Raw genomic sequence first — 16,430 nt, 5'->3', positions numbered from 1 at the left:
CAGTCTTGACAGCTGAGTGCTACCCGCAACATCAGAATCAGTATGCCAGTGCATGTCTGCTGGCGGGGGGAACTTGGGGAAGAGGGGGCTGCTGTGCTCAACTCCTGCTTGAGGGTCCTGTGGGCAGCTGGTTTACCATTGTGTGAACAGAATCCTACAGTGGGTAGACCCTGGGTCTGACCCAGCGAGGCTGTTCTTACGTTCTTACAGAGGTGACGGGCAAGAAAAGCACTGGGTGCTTTACAACTGCAGCACTGCAAAGGAAATTAGCATATAGGGAGGGAGCAGGTAGGAGGAGTGGAACAAAGAATTCAAGAACTAAGAAGACTGACTGTTGTTCAGTTGTCTGCCAGCCAAACCTAGGGAATGACAACCCACCATGAGGTAAGGAAGTAAGCAGCGGGTTGGACCTGATGGTCTTCATGGCTCCTTCCAACTCTACTATTCCATGATTCTGAGTAAACTTTGGGTTAGTATCATGTGTGAACCAGGTCAGTAGGTCTTCCACCTGAAGTGTAATCTCAGTCTCATGCACTTGTACATCAGCAAGTCTATAGTATTGCCCTCACCTGCCTTATATTTTGGATGTGTTGTCCTCTGTTTGAAAAGATGAATAAATAAATCAGCATAGATGTGTTTAGGTAGTGATATGTCCATCCTTCATACTGCAAAATGGCACCAGGGATTGGGAAGGGAGGTGTGTTGGCAATGCACATGGGAGCTGCTACGTAGGAGGAGCTCCTCACTCAGTGCATACATGGCTAAACTAGACATGATGGCAGAATGAATGCTGATGTTAGGAACCGAGCAGGACTGAGATCATGGGAGGCACCAAGGGGGTTAACACTTTCCTTCACACTACAGTTCCAAGGGAAATGCCCCCCTAGTGCAAATAGCAGCTTCTGACAGAATTTCTTGATAGGGACCACAGCAGTAGTGGGGGAATGTGAGCCTCTTACCCTTGCTCCAGGATGCTTAATTCCCCTGAGGATCAACTATTAGCATGCAATTAGTAGCACCTTTAGCATCACCTCTAGTTTTCCCTGATGATGATTATAGAAGTGGCTGATTAGAAGTAGCTCTCCTGAGTTTCAGAACTATGTCTTTCCCAGTTCCATCTGGATCCTTTTGCATTTCAAGTATGCACACTGTCACTGAGCTACGACTTTTCGCTGATCACTCTATAACCAGCAGCCAATCTCACCATCACTCTCTACCCCAGTACAAACCGAACTCTTTGAAAACGTTCAGAACCATTTTCATGGCTTGTTTGGACAATGAAAGATGTGCACTTGAACTGAGCATAATGAGGCGCACTAGGGCTTGGCAGGAAGAGCTCGTTCGCTGCACCCACCCGCCATCCTCCTAACATGGGAACTGAGTCATCGTTTACTAAGCAGCACACAGGAAGCGGCTGAAAAATAATTCCATCTGCCTTGAGGAACTGGGTCCTCATTCATGTTGCTCCTTAATGTCAGATCCCCCCAGGCTGGGCAAGGGACTAGGACTTTGTACCCACCTCCACCCTTGTCAACAGAAAGTTGTCTTCTATTTCCTTTTTTTTTTTTGGAGGGGAGGGGAGGTTGACAACATGCCGTGTTTACATTGCCACTCCTGTTCTAACACGACTCGGCTTTCTTTGCCCATTCATGGCAAGAAGCAGAAGGCAGGCAGAAATGGAAGGTACCCGTGGAATGGAATGAGCCTTCCACGAGCTCAGACAGGCAGCTGGTGAAACAGGGCCCTTGAAGAACGAACAGACTCGGTTTTGCCCCCGAGGCGAGGAAGAGAGCGAGGCAGTTTCCCCCCAAGGCATGGGTGCCATGCCACAATCTGCCATGCCACAATCTGCCATGCCGGTTACTTCACCAGGCTGGGCAGCAGCTCCTTCCCCATCACATGATGGGAAAATAGATACCATCTACTAAGCCAGACTTGCTCAAGCTAGTACTCTCCAGTTATTTTGGACTTCAGCTCCCATCAAGCCCAGCCAGCATGGCCACTGTTCAGGAATACAGGAGTTGTAGTCTAAAACGTCTGGAGGGTATCAGGTTGGGGAAGGCAGTTGGGAGCTGAACAAAGTGTGTGCAGATTCACAAATTCTAATCCTCACACAGAAGTACTTTGAGGTGGGGATGTGTGAAAAAATTGTTTCAGTTGGGTGCTGGTGAGAAATTAACAAAATTTGCAAACTTCTACACTGGGGCAAAAGGACCTTGAGATTTTGGGGAAAAAAATGAAATGCAGGGAAAAAACTGAAATGGACAGAACTATCCATCCACGCTTCAGGCTTTGAATGCTTTGCTCTTGAAAGTCTTCAGGTTGCTGGGAAATGAACAATCTAACTTTTATTTTAATAGGCGCCTTGTTCTACCAGCTCATATGTGACAGGCAGGCACAATATGGTCTTGTCTTCTCTGTGTTGCTGCATCAATTAAATTCAGCAAGTAGCGATGGACTAGAGTTTCATTTCGCTTTGCTTTTGATAAGAATGGAGCAAAATCTTCATATTCAGGGGAGAAAGAATGTGAGATTCTTTAGATGTGGGGAAAAAGTGAAAGTGGCAGGCTGTCTTTACACATTCACAGAGCCGGTGCGGTGGTTAAGAGCTCAGGTCTGGGACTAACACAGTCTGAATTCTAGTCCCCGCTTGGCCATGGGGCCACCTGGGTGACTTTGGGCCAGCCACAGACTCCCTGCCCAACCTACCTCACAGGGTTGTTGTTGTGGGGAGAAGATGGAGAGCAGTGGGAAGAGAATGGTGGAAGCCGCTTTGAGTTCTTTAAAAAAAAGAAAAGAGGTGGGATATAACTCTAATAAATAATAATAAACAAACACAGAGGGATCCTAGGCTTTGTGGATATGCTCAGATCACCAACATAGAATTAGGCAGCCTTCCTGACAGATCCTGTGATCCCTTGGGAAGAGGAAACCATGACAGCTGACTATACTGGCATAGCCTCTCTGGTTAGCACACCACCTCAGGGGCCTTTCTTCTACTGTTTACTCAGTCCTGCTCTGGATTTAGGACTTCATACCTCTGGGATCAAACTTAAATGTTTTAACCTTCAGCCAATTCCAGTATGGAGGAGAGGATCCACCAAAGAGCATTTAATTTGTTTGTTTTATAATGGGCACGATGACCAACAGCTGGATCATATCTTTATACGTGAAGAACACTGCTCTGGGGGCTGCCACTCTTGGACTCAGAAATGAACAGAGCACATCAGGACTACCCAGTCCCGGTTTTGCAGTGATTGTGTAGCATCCTTAAAAGCTAATATCGGGTATCATCTCATTTGTACTCCAAGTGTGTTGATCAGCATTGACATGTTTGTACTGGGCTTTTCAGGAATGTAGTAATGAACCACTTCAGTTATTGATTAACTAGGCAGGGAACTAAAAGGAAGGGCAGCCCAGATACATCTGAGTGACCTTTTCACTAGTGACTTCCCTCCTGTGATTTAAGTGAATGAACTTTACATCCAACCTGTGCACCAGTGGCAGAAAACATGGAGATGGGAGCTTTAGACCTTTAGGACACGATCCTATGCATGCTCAAACGGGAGGAATCCTACCATTCCCATTCTGCCCCAGCTAGCCATTTAATGTTATAATTATCTTTTTTAACTTAACGTTGTAAGCTGCCCCGAGGCTTCGGCGAATGGGGCGGCATAAAAATGTTTTAATAAATAAATAATTAAATAAATGCTGGGAGTTGTAGGACTTTCTTCTGTCAAAACATGCATAGGATTGTGCCTTTAGAAGGCCTTTGCTTGTGGTTGAACAAAAATACCTGAAAATATGTATTGCCCTATGCAGACATTCAAGAAGCTAAATCTGGTGAGGGAGCTGGATTCCAGTTCATTTCCTTCCCCCTTTCCACCTGCACATGGCCCCTTCCTCTGTTCATCTAGAGAACTCAAGGCAATTTGCGGTAATTAAACAGTGTTTCGACTTTGGATATCATATTTGCAGAGGATCGTATGCATGTAGCACCCAGTGGGTACAGGCTGCAAGTGCACCACTTGTAAACCAAAAGCATGTGCTGATCAAACAGATATGGGCAACGTTTAATGGACTCCAGACATATAGGCTCCCTTGCAAATATGAAGCCCCATGTGGAGACACTGGCTTGTATTTAGTAGGGTTTCTCTGCCTGCCAGTGGAGGGAATTACTGATAGAACAGATCCCCCTCCTGCTGTAGCCCCCCTGCATTCCACCGTATTTGCTCCAGGGGATTGGGGTACCCTCTGGAGCAGATTTGGGCCGCGCGCAGTTTGTTTGCAGGAGGGAGGAGCAGACAGGGAAATCCTGGTGTAAAGTCGAAGTCCCATTATGCAATCCAGCCCACTGGATGGGGCAGCAAAGTACAATTCCGACAGCTGCATGGGGAAAATGAACACTGTACTAACTCCATTTAGTGTTTAACATGTCATATAATGCCAGAATAGGGCTCCTTGGGCAAGTACAGCCAACCATGATGTGCCTATACAATGCAAATTACATTTGTTGTATTCACACATTATTATTTTAGGTTCAAGATTAAAACTTCTTATTCTGCCTTTGCCAACCAGTTCCCTCCAGATGTGTCAGACTACAAATCTCAGCATCCCCAACCCAGCATGGCTGGCTGAGAAATTCTGGAGTTTTTGTCCAGCCCATCTGGAAAGCTCCAGGCTGGCAAAGGCTGATCCTAGGGATATATCTAAAAATGTGGCATAATGATGGACAGCATATTTATTAGCACTCAAAACATAACTTTTCCACTGTAGAGCAGCAAAACTGTGAGTAGATATATCTCACAGTTTGAGGATTCTTTGAGAAAACCAAAGTTTTATTTTACACACTGCCTTCATTAGCAATCAGACCTTTGCTTGTAATGGTAAAATGAGTAGCAAGAAACAAAAACACTTTTCCATTCCAACCAGCTTCTTCTTCCATCTACCCCCTCTCTGTGCCTTTTCCAAGATCTGCTGCTGGGATCCATGTGAACACATTTCATAGGTGCATGCCTTGGCAGGAGCAAAAACACCACAGCTCCATTGTGGAATTAGTGTAATTAACCATTAACCACAATTGCTCTCAGATCTCATTACAGGGTGTTTAACAGACCTTGTAAGGAAATCAGCGGTGGGCGTGTGTGTGTCTGAGGCACGGGCCTCCAGTCACAGGGGCAGCCAGGTGAGGTGGCCCCCTCATAATACAAGCTGTGCAGTCAGGGGAAGAAGCCATTAAAAGCAAATTGTGTTTGAGGCAGACAAGCTGTGAAAATAAACCAGAATTACAGACATGCTCATGTAGAAAGAGAGCATCACAGCCCAATGGGAAAATGAACAAGGTGGGGTACGCAGTCTTCTCCTGTCCATTCACTGTCTTCTGCAAATGCTTCCCATGCTGTATTTAACTGTTTTTTAATAAGCTTCATTTGGAAACCAGAAGTTATTCCTAGCTAATAGATAAAAATTAGCAGAGAAGAATTCCTGGGGCGGCGGGGAAACTCCCAGTTCCCCACTGTAAATACAGGTTCTCCTAATGCTCATACTTTGTTTTTATTCCATGCGTCAGTTATGCCTTAGGGGTCAGTTTGGTTATTTTCTGGTAAAAAATCTATTTCAGGATGTCGTTAATGGATTCTGTCCATGTGCTCTCCCTGCATACTTCCCCCCCATTCATTTTTTTTAAACCTATCTATACCCCTGCTTTAGGACCAAGGATAATAAAAATAAAGAAATGAGAATAAAGTTCCTCTCCTGAACAGTAAGAAGCTAATTTTCCTCTTTGGGGTTTATTCAGTTTGGCTTATGCACCAGCACTCTTGCAGAATAAAAATACTTTAAGAAGCCTTTCTTGTGCAAATGCAGTATTTCCTATGGCAAATCATTAGAGTCACCTTGCAAGTCTCTGATTCCATTTTGTACACTTCCACTCATGTTATGCCAACTTAAGGTTCCTGTCCTTTTTCTAACTCCTCCTCCTCAACAGAACTGGCACCTACTTTCGCAGATCCCAGATCATGAGCAGAGCTGGCTGGAGCCGGGGGTCAGACTAGATGGCCCGGGAGACCCCATCTGACTCACACTGTTTCTGTGTTTCCTGTGTTTCCTCTGTAGCCCCTTACAAGTTGTGGGTTGCTTAAAACAATCTATTAGGGCACCCCTGCCTTTAGAAAGCTGTGGAACATCCTCTGCTGTATTCGTGTTTTGCAGAACTGAGCATCCTTCCTACATATTATGAACACCTTTATTAGTGAGTAAGCATTACAATAAACTGCCACAACAATATAAATAACTTTTCTATTTTTTCTTCACATTTTAAAATGATCTGATATCCTTCAAAACAACTCAGACTCTAAAATATTTCTGGAGGTTTTAAAGTGAAACAGTTGACATTTGGCAACTGGTTAAGAGCTCTGTATAAACTCATGTTTGAAGCAACCAAAACCATTTTGGGGATTGCAGTTAAAAGGTGGGAGTCCTGCTGAGAGAAAGAGGCAGGCACTAGACCGCAATCCTGTGCTAGTACCATGCGGGTGCACATGTAGATCGTGGAACATGTAAGCAGCATCTAATAATTCTTAATCAGAAGTGATGCCCTTGTTCTGTGGGGCTTTTCTCTCATTGCAGATAATCCAACCACCTAGGCAAGATTAGGACTACGGTAATAGCGCAGGAATCATCGTCAACATCATCCTCTATTGTAATATTTTGTCTTTCATTCAAGTAGCCCGAGGTGCTGCGTCGTCGTCATTTTATGCTCGCAATGACTCTGGGAAGTATAGGCTGAGAGGTCTTCCTTGGTCCAAGACCTGCTAAAGGTCCCATCCAAGTGAAGACTAGAAACTGGGTTTCTGGAGTCCCAGTCTGCCCACTCTGCCCCACTGGCTGACCTCCTGCAGCATGGCCCCAATCTGGTTCTTTCTCCTCCTCCAGCACCACCTGTGTTTTAATGTATTTCTTAAACAGGCACACACAAGACTAAAGATGGGACTATCTTGCCTAATTTGGTCATCAGAGTGCAGAAGGCGTGTGCGTCAGCAGGGCGATAGCACCATGGCATGGCCTTTGTCCCAAACTATGTACATTTGTTTGAAACCAGTGTGTACATGCTGGGGGACAAAATCCTGCCACACTGCCAGCCTTCTGCCTATGAGTGTTCATTCTCAACATCTGCAAATGGCTCATAGGAACAAAGATCTCTAGAAAGTGCCTCCATCTTCTTCTAGTCCTTTGCATCATGTGAGTCAATGCACAGCATTTCGAAGGCAATTTAGAGAAGACCTTTGGGCTGTACTTTAGAGACTAGATGCTTGCGTGCTTCCCCCAAAACCTTCTTCATGGCCATGAAGAGGAATATAGGCAAACATCCCTTGTTTCGTTGTTGCCTGTAGGATCTTTTGTTCATACTTAGATGTAGGATTAAAAAAAACCAAACAATGCACCAGGCACGGCTGTACCGAGAGTCCATTAAATTTGTCTTGTTATAACACATTGCGTTCTTCAGTTTTACATGTACCTGATCATGTGAGCCAAAGCCAAATGTATGTATTTCCTCAAAGGGAGAAAGTGATGAACAAGTAGCGACTGCGAGGTGTAGCTCTGTTCCAGATCCTTGCATCACAGTCCCTGGAGCTGTTCAAAAGGTGCTGCTTCCCATGGAATTTTCTCGTGCCCACAGCAGGTCTGTACAATGCTTCACTCAGTCTACCATCCATGTATGGTAATGAGTTTAGGGGCGCTTAGCAATGCCCCTTTTTTGCAGGTCTGGGCAAGCAGTAAACTGGAGGTTTATAAACCCTCTGGTAGGTTGCCATAGATGGCTGGTGGGTTACATTCAGCGTGGTGGTCAGAAGCTGATTGGGCTGATCCTAAATGGAGGTAGAGGGCAGAGAGAGCTATCAATAAGAAGATGCTAATTCGAGACCCTGGACTGGCAGAACCTACGATGGTGAGAGCATTCCTTGAGTTCCGAAATGGCTCTGCTCATCTAAGCTGCCCCCACCTGTACAGTGAGCGTCTTTGCAAGGGGCAGTTTGCTACTAGTTGGTCTGTCAAAGGGAAGGCATCCTCTGCAGGAATAGTTGTCCCACCCAGCTCAGTTTTAAAGATAAAAGAACCTGAAGAAAGGAACACTTGGGGCCTCCTTGAAGCTGCCCATCAGCAGCAGATGGACAGTGGGCTGAGTAGATTCACCACTCACCAAAGTCAGCCTCCCCCACTGTGCTTAGATCTCTTGTTCTTCTATTTTAATGTCAGTACCTTTAGGTCTGAATTGCACCTATACATATAAAAACATGCAGAATGTTTGTGCAGGTCCATGCCCTCTTCTGTCCTTGTTTTGGCAACACACATCCTCCTTTTTGTAACGTGCCACTGGCCATTCTGCTGATCTGAAAGATCTGGAAAGTCCTTGAGTCAGCCTGGGACCTATATTTTCCTTCTTTGGTTAGTTTGATTGATTGTTGAAAATATTTTACCCTCCACCTTCTGTCTTATGAGACCCTCAGGGCAGCTTACAGTTCAGGGCAATCCAGCAGTGGATGGTGCTGAAGGCAAAAGGAATGGAGAGGAAAAATGCACACGCACAAAAATGTGTATTGTAGCCCAACGTTCTTACTGCTAGCACTCATCTTAGGAGAGTGCTATTGAAATGGAAAAAAAACTGCACCAAAGACCAGAAATCACAAAATGAGCAACGCTTGAGTGGGGTGGGGAGGCAGGGGACAGGATTATGCCCAACAGGGGAGCCAGGCAGGCCAAATTTGCCCCCTCCCCTCCACAAACTGCACCATGCCTGAAGTTCCCTATTTTCATTTCATGAGGACCTCTAGAAATTTGCATTGGCACAGACCTAACCGGTAAGATTTCATCAGCTTTGCCATGGAGAATTCAGTGCCGCCTTACCACAGAGGACAAGCCATTTCGAATCTATACACTTTATTTTAAAATTGGAGAAAGGATTATTAAGCCGAGTAACTGTTAAACTATAAATCATCATCAAGAGCTGGTGGGGAATAGTCATTCTTGATGCAAATACAGAGGGACAGAACTGAAGAATCTTCCTTTGCACAATCAGCTAGCTCTGTTCCAGCATGCACTCCTTTAAGTTCCTGCAGGGCTGATTATTGCAATGAAATTCTGGTTTCGTGAATTGTCTCCATTTTTCCACTGGGGGAAGGACTAGAGTGAAATGTCCAGCTCAGAGGTGTAAAGGCTTGCAACTTTCTCCTGCATGTGTTTATTCAGAAATAGCTCCCAATAAAATCTGTGTGGTTTACTGGCAAATAAATGTACTTAGGGTTACAACCGGCTAGTTTGTGCCTGTGAGGACATGCAGAGCTGTGTGGTAGCATAGAAGAGCCCGGCATGCAGACTGAAGAGCTATGGCAATCATCTTGGTATAACAAGGAAGCCTCACAAAAGTAAGCCATCCTTTCAAGACCAGCAGTGTAGGCATGACAGTTACGTGGCAGCAGTAATTTTCAGTTTACAGGGATGCTGGCGTTATCTTCCCTCCAACCCGCTGTCCACCCCATCTGAATGTCCTTTCCCCTCTGAGCTTAGAGGCAATCTTCAGAACAGTTTGTGGGAAATGAACTTTCCTAGCATCAGGCATATGGGTCTTGGTTATAATGTAAAGGATCCTTGGATGGCTTAGTATTGAATGGCCAAATAAGAAGTATGGGCTTTACAGAAGACCATTTTCAGCTGGAGATGCTGAGAAGTGGCTTGTTGATACAGACCAAAACAGCAGCCAGAACTTTGGAGACTCCTCAGGAGCTTGGCTATGGGGACCGTCATGATGAGTACACTTCACAGGAAGTCAGGACTGGAGAAGTGGGTAGACGACCTAAAGCCCTTTCCTGCTTGCTTTTAACTCTTCTGAATTGCTTCCAGCTGGGGTTTTCCATCCCCACACACATGCGCTCTCTCTCTCTCTCTCAGTCTCTCTCTCATGAGTTTTTAATGCATGGTTCCTACATCCAGATAAGGGCTAGAAGTCTGAAGGAAGGATAATACCACCAATGTTAAGGAGATGATCCTGGTCTCAAGGGAAAAATACAGTTAGATCTCTTGACTTGACTTGACTTCTGTGGCAGGTCAGCTACCAATGGGCATGCTGACCTATCTTTCTGGGGCCTGGGATCTTATCTACCATCTCCTAGTTTGTTCGTGTCAGTTTCATCTAAAATACTGCCCTGATAGGATTTTTCCATGCATGTTGCTTCATTTGCGAAAGTTGAACAACAGTCTTGAGATTTTCCAGAACATCTTGCAGTTGCAGATGACAAGATAAGCTGTGAACCAAACGCACAGCAAGAAATGTACGGTTCAGGCTTAGAAATGCATCGTAAATGCTGCCTGCATTTTTGCAATGTGAAAGGGGTCTAGGAATGTGATGTGAATGTACACTAGTACTGACACTTTTTCTAAGCTGGCTGGCTTCCTTTTTAATATGGGAAGCTCAGAGCTGAGGAAGTGTCGACGTCACAGGGAAGGGGCAATTGTCGCTCACATGCTGGGCTATAGTGGTTCAAAAAACCAGCCCAGTGGATGAGAGCATCACCACTGCCCTTCAGCCATGTTCCAGACTGCAGGTAATGGGGCAATTAAATGAATGACTATTGTCATAAACGCCTCGTGGAGCTGTGTGTTAGATGTGCCTGCCAAAAGCTCAAACCACCTACTTATTTATTTATTTACTTATTTATTTATTTTAAAGGGAGGTGAGCACCTGTGTTGATAACGTCACTATAGTTACCGTGAGATGTAAAAGAAGAGCTATACCAGATGATCATAAAACGTGCTGCATTTATGCCATTGGCCCTTGAATATATGAGAAGCAGCCAACCATTCTTAGACAGAAAACAGCTCTGTTAGAAGACTGGATGTTTTGCATGCAGAAGGTTCTGTTCTGGATGCTTGCCCCCGTGTCTAGAATGATCTGACTGAGGAGGCCTTTCTGGTGCCAGCAGGATTATCTTTTCAATGCCAGGTTAAGAGTTTCCTCTTCTCCCAGACATTAACATTGAATCACATCCTTGTTTTAACTTTAGAACAGCTTCCCTGCAGTGGCCTGCCTGGCACCAAATGTGCTATCTTTTTGGGGCCAGGTTAAGACTGTCCTCTTCACAGAAGCCTTTAAAGACCTCCCTGGTCATTCAAGGGCCTGGTACAATTATCCAGGTGCCTTAATTTTATTCTTGGTCTTGTCTTTTTATTGGCTTTTAATGTATATTATGCTATTTTAAATTCATTTGTAATTCTCCTTATGTGTTTATCTATTGTTTTTATACTTCGTTGTAAACCATCTACAGGCTTCAGCTATGGGTGGTATAGAATAACACAAATAAAAATAATTGGTGTCAGTTGTTTAAAATGGTTTAAATATTTGTGTTTGTGTATGTGCTTGTTCACATGTTTCTATGTAAATGGTTGTTATATTGTGCATAATTTATATTTGAAGTTTTGGATTTTTGTAATTCTGCCCAAAGAGCTTTGACTGTGGGCTGGGACAGAAATGGAATGAACAAATGATCCAGGCATCTCCACCTAAGGCTGGAAAACTCGCATGCAAAACTTTGGAGGGTCACTGCCAGCCAGTATCAGGCTACAAAGACTGATGGTCTGACTCACGATGAGGCAAATTTCTTACGTTCCTGCTGCTGCTGCTGCTATTATTGTTGTTGTTACTATTTCCTGCCTCTTTCCAGGCAACTCACAACATTAAAAACTTACACTATGAAAGCTTTCATAGAAATATGTAAAACTTAAAAAATAATTAAATCAGTAAAGTATTAAAATTAAAAGACCCTAAAAACAATATAAAGAATAGAACTAGCCCAGTGTAAACTCGCAAGCCAACAGCATTCCCAAATGCCCGCCAGAACCAAAGAGGGGCTGCCTGCCTTCAGAAACATAACAGGGAGCGTGTCACTGAGAAGGCCCCCTCCTTTGTTCCCATCAAGTGTGTCTGTGAAGATGGCGAGGCCAAGAGAAAGGCCTGCCCAGGAGATCTTAGAGGCTGGGCAGGCTCATGCAGGCGAACATGGCCTTTCCGATAGCCTGGAACCGAGCCAGATGGGGCTTTATAGGTCATCCCCAGAACTTTGAAGTTTGCCCAGAAATAGACTGGGAACCAGTGAAGCTGTTCAGCAAAGAGTCAAATGTTCCATGTAGGCAGCCCCAGTCAGCAGCTTTCTTGCGCCTTCTGGCTCTGCCACATTTACTTCCCATTAACCATCCATCCAACTTCAGTTTGAAATCTGAAATGATATCTCTGGAGAGCACAGAGGCTACAATGCTGGATTGTTGGGATGCACTTCAAGGAGATTAACAGTGAAACACGGGAAAGGGGGTGGAACAAGCCCCACAGTTAATGTACGAAATATGGAACCCTTCCATAGCTAGGAGGCAGGAAGTGTTAGGAGGCAGGAAGAAAAACTTCTTTTGTGTATGGCGCTGACTTGCTTGAGGGTAGCACCATCTCCGGGACGGGCTCCTGCTGCCACGGCACAGCCTTCCCTGCCAGTGCCCTCCGGAGGCTGGCTGAGGGTGATGGCGGTGGCAGCCCAAGACACCCATCCAGAAGGTATCAGCCTGGGAAAGCACAGTATAGCAGGAGCACTTGGATCTGACAGTGCCCTTTCCTCTCCTGCCAGGTCTGATTTATACCACTTCCCAAGGGCTAGATCGGGAAAACAAGGCTGAACATATCTTGGAGGTAAGTGATGACGAAGCTGCAATTAGTTTTATTTACTTGCAAGGGGAGGGTGCATTGTGTGTGTGTGTGTGTGTGTGTGTGTGTGTGTGTGTGTGTGTGTGTGTTTAAAGTCCTCAAAGAACATTCCCTTGCAAGTCAGAACACAGAAGGAAGACAACTCATTCCATCAGTTCCAAATTGCTCAGGAAGATAATTGTCTGCTCTGCAGTGTGTGTGTGTGTGTGTTTGCCCCCCAGTGCCAGCTTCAAAAATACTTCAGGGCTTGGCGTCCTAACTGATGGCTGAGCAGGGGTCCTGCTGCTGAGTCCCCCAGAACAGCAGAGGGTGGCAAGCAGTTTTCTGCTGTGTATCGTAATGAATTTCATGGCTAAATGATAAGTAAATGGAGCCTTCCAGTGGAGAGGCTTAGCCCATCCTTTCCCAGACTTTGGTCTGCGACCTTTCTGCTCCTACCACCTTGTCCAGAGTAGCCAACTGTCTATTTGGAAATTGAAAAAGAGTCACACAAGTATGAACACCAATGGAACTAAATAACTAGAATCACTGCCATGATTGTTCCAGAACCCACAATAGTGGAATCCTTTTATTAGACCAACCGAGAGATCACAAAAGATATGCCAGCTTTTGTGAACATGAGATGTTATAGAAAATGCAGGTTGGAGGCAGAGGAAAGGGAGAGAATCTGAGTTCACCTTGAAGCCCAGATGTGGGCTTGCTTGCTTGCGTTCTTCTCTCCTTCTCAACTGGACTTCTCAAAAACTTGCACATTTCTTGTGAGCTTTTGGTAAACTTGTTAGAGCAGTGTGAATTTTGAAATTGCGTTTATGGCCAACATGGCTACCTTTGTTTTATGTGCTATAATAAAGCAATCATATATTGCCAAGACTAGTGGCTAAATACATAGGGAATAACTAGGTGCTCTCTTCATGGCCAAATGGTCACAGCCTGTTCCCTTGGCCATACGCCCTTTCCCCAGGTACCAGGCAGCTGGTGGTTTTCCAGCTTTTGCATCTTTCCACCTATTCTGAAAGGCTGGAACGCTTCTCCTGAAACTTAGTAACTGGTAGTAAGACCTTTAAGCTAAAATAGGTTGTGTTTTTGCTCCCACCTCCTTTTGCCTTGGGCCCTGGCCACTACAAGAATACCAAGGCTGAAAGAGAGTCAGCACTTCTGGTCTATAACTTTGTGAGAAGTCTCTCTCTTTGAGTTGCTCAGCCAGTTACCCTTGCCACCGTATGCATGCGCACGGATTTTTGCTGGAGTTCCTCCCTTTCAGCATTAATAGCACTCTCAGCCTCTGATATAGGCCAAAATTACATCGCTAGACCTTTAAGCCATCCCTAAAGAATCTGCCATATTTTGAATGGCCAGGACACGACCACAGGGGGTGTGGGCACAAGAGTGTGTACGTGTGTAGAATCATCGTTGAGGCCCAGATCATGAACTTTAACGGCTGTCCTCGCTTTGTGATAGGGTTGCTTATTGGCTTTTCCTTACAGGTCTCCGTTTCAGACCACGGGGAGCCAACCCTGAAAAGCACTAGCCGAGTTGTAATCCAGGTCATGGACGTCAATGATAACGCCCCCAACTTCTCCCAAAAATTCTTCATGGTCCAGCTCCCAGAGAGAACCGCATCTGAGACTTCTGTTCCAGTCTACAGGGTGACCGCCGCAGACCGTGATGCGGGGCTGAACGGCCAAGTCACTTACAGCCTCGAAGAAAATGACGAGGGGTTCTTCAGCATCCACCCCGTGACGGGCGTGGTGTTCTCCAAAAAGGCCTTTCCTGCCCAAGAATATAGCATACTCACGGTGAGTGGGGTGTGGGGAGATGAGGCGTTGGCAGTTCCTGCTTCCCCACCCTGAGCACTGAAGATGCGACAATAACAGAAGTGCGGCTTGCTCACACATCGCCATCCCTCTACTGAATGTAGTCCGAAAGAGTTTGTAGGTTTTTGCAGCACTGCAAAAGCTATTTGAACAAAATCAGTGGTGAAATAAATGAAACAAATACATACACTGTCAGTTACAAATATGCATCCAATTTTTTCGCATCACTTAGAAATGTGTAATTCCAGCTGGCGTTTGGAAAGACTGGGAGATGAGGGAAAGGATGGAACTGGCAACACAGGGGAGTTAGGAAGGCATCCGCTGTGGGAATCCTTCCCGTAGATGCATATGGGTGAAAATGCCACCCTGGGATGTGTCCCTATCCAGTTACTCGGGGAGAATCCTGTGAGCCGGCTTCACATTACAGCCAGATCACTGACCATTGCAGAAGAAGAGCAGACTCGTGCAGAATATGGAAGATCTGGCTTAGTGCAAAGAGGGATTGTCAGCCTAGGCGGACTAGACTGCGAGGGCAGCCCAAAGTTCTCCGACTTTTGGCCTCTCGACATCAAGCCTGGTTTGTGAAAGCACCTGAGTGGTCACTGTGGAAATCCAGGCCGCAAACCATACGAGTCTTTCCCAGATTGGGGCCCTGCAGCTGTGTTAGACAACAGCTTCTATCATCCCCATCTGACACTGAGCAAGATGGACCTTTGGCTCAAATCCAGCAGGGCTTTTCGTATGTTGAGCAACCAGAGGCTTAAACAGAGCAGTCCGTCCAGAGTCCGCAGCTGTATGGACCCAGGAGGCGTCTGACTGACTGCATCACTCAGTCCCTGTTCCGATGGGAGAGGCGAACGAGTGCTGTCCAAATGTACACTGTGCGTGCAATCAACTAGTTTGAGGAAGACAAAAGCTATTGCGATTTAGTTTGCAATGACACAGCTGCATCACTCATGCACTTTGGTTTCTTATGGTCTCTTGGCATGAAAAGTCATCCCAGATATTAGACAAGAAAGCCAGTGACCTTTTTGATTTGATTACAATCTTGGCAAAAGTAGCCTTGGTTTTGTACAATCCCATCCCCAAAAAATAAAAAATAAGCTTGTTTCCCTTCTAAGCTTTTATTTAGGCTTTCAAATGTATTTCACACTGACATTCGAACTGAGGCATTGTGAAGAACACAGTATGTGACTGACTGCTCGGATTCAGACCACACGGTTTTGATAAGCCGGTGCTTTCCCCTCTTGGCAGATCAAGGCGACTGATGGCGGCAGCCCCCCTCTTTCCTCCAGCGTGAGGCTTCACATCGGCTGGATCCCTAAGCCCCTCCTGTCCTCAGAGCTGCTCGAGTTTGATGAGCCGCATTTCAACTTTGCAGTCATGGAAACAGACCCCGTGAACCACTTGGTGGGAGTGATCGGTGTGGAAGCTGGGCTCAGCCAGCTCTGGTTCGACATCACAGGTGAGTGGTACGCGGCTGGGGAAGGAGCTCCGAAGTGGTGGCTCTGAGCTGGCAAAGCGTTGTCCCGATTCTGAGGGCACTGGGCTTGCCCGTGAAGCCAGCAAACAAAGGCTGCCTATTCTGGGTGGTGGTACGCTATAGCCGAGGCCCCAGCATGGCCATGAGCGGTGTTCAGGCTGGCACAGGGAGGGATCCCACCAAAAGCGCTTCCCGGTACTTCTATTACCCACTGCAATTTACAAAATGGTATTTCTGGCATGTTCCCAATCTTAATGAAAATTCTTGTGGTGCAAACGGGCAAAAACACATCTTTGCGGCTTACAGGAAATATGCAGTAATCATACCTATTCCCCACAGCAATGAAAACAAATCAACTGCAAGGGAATGTGTGTGTGTGTGTGTGTGTGTGTGT

The 16,430-nt window shown here is 45.7% G+C and overlaps 1 protein-coding gene across 1 annotated transcript in view; it reads left to right on the top strand.

The window, feature by feature from the left end:
• Positions 1–16,430, top strand: part of FAT2 (FAT atypical cadherin 2) — an 87,213-nt gene that overhangs the window by 11,178 nt on the left and 59,605 nt on the right. Inside the window, 3 exon segments of the mRNA XM_044454615.1 lie at positions 12,663–12,724; positions 14,224–14,535; positions 15,808–16,018. Coding sequence (XP_044310550.1) covers positions 12,663–12,724; positions 14,224–14,535; positions 15,808–16,018 — 585 coding nt within the window.

Source organism: Varanus komodoensis, unplaced genomic scaffold (assembly GCF_004798865.1).
Source record: "Varanus komodoensis strain SLA01 unplaced genomic scaffold, ASM479886v1 scaffold7_3, whole genome shotgun sequence".
In the NCBI taxonomy this organism is placed as follows: domain Eukaryota; kingdom Metazoa; phylum Chordata; class Lepidosauria; order Squamata; family Varanidae; genus Varanus; species Varanus komodoensis.
Note: the sequence above shows the minus strand (reverse complement) of the source record. Positions and strands in the feature narration are given on the sequence as shown.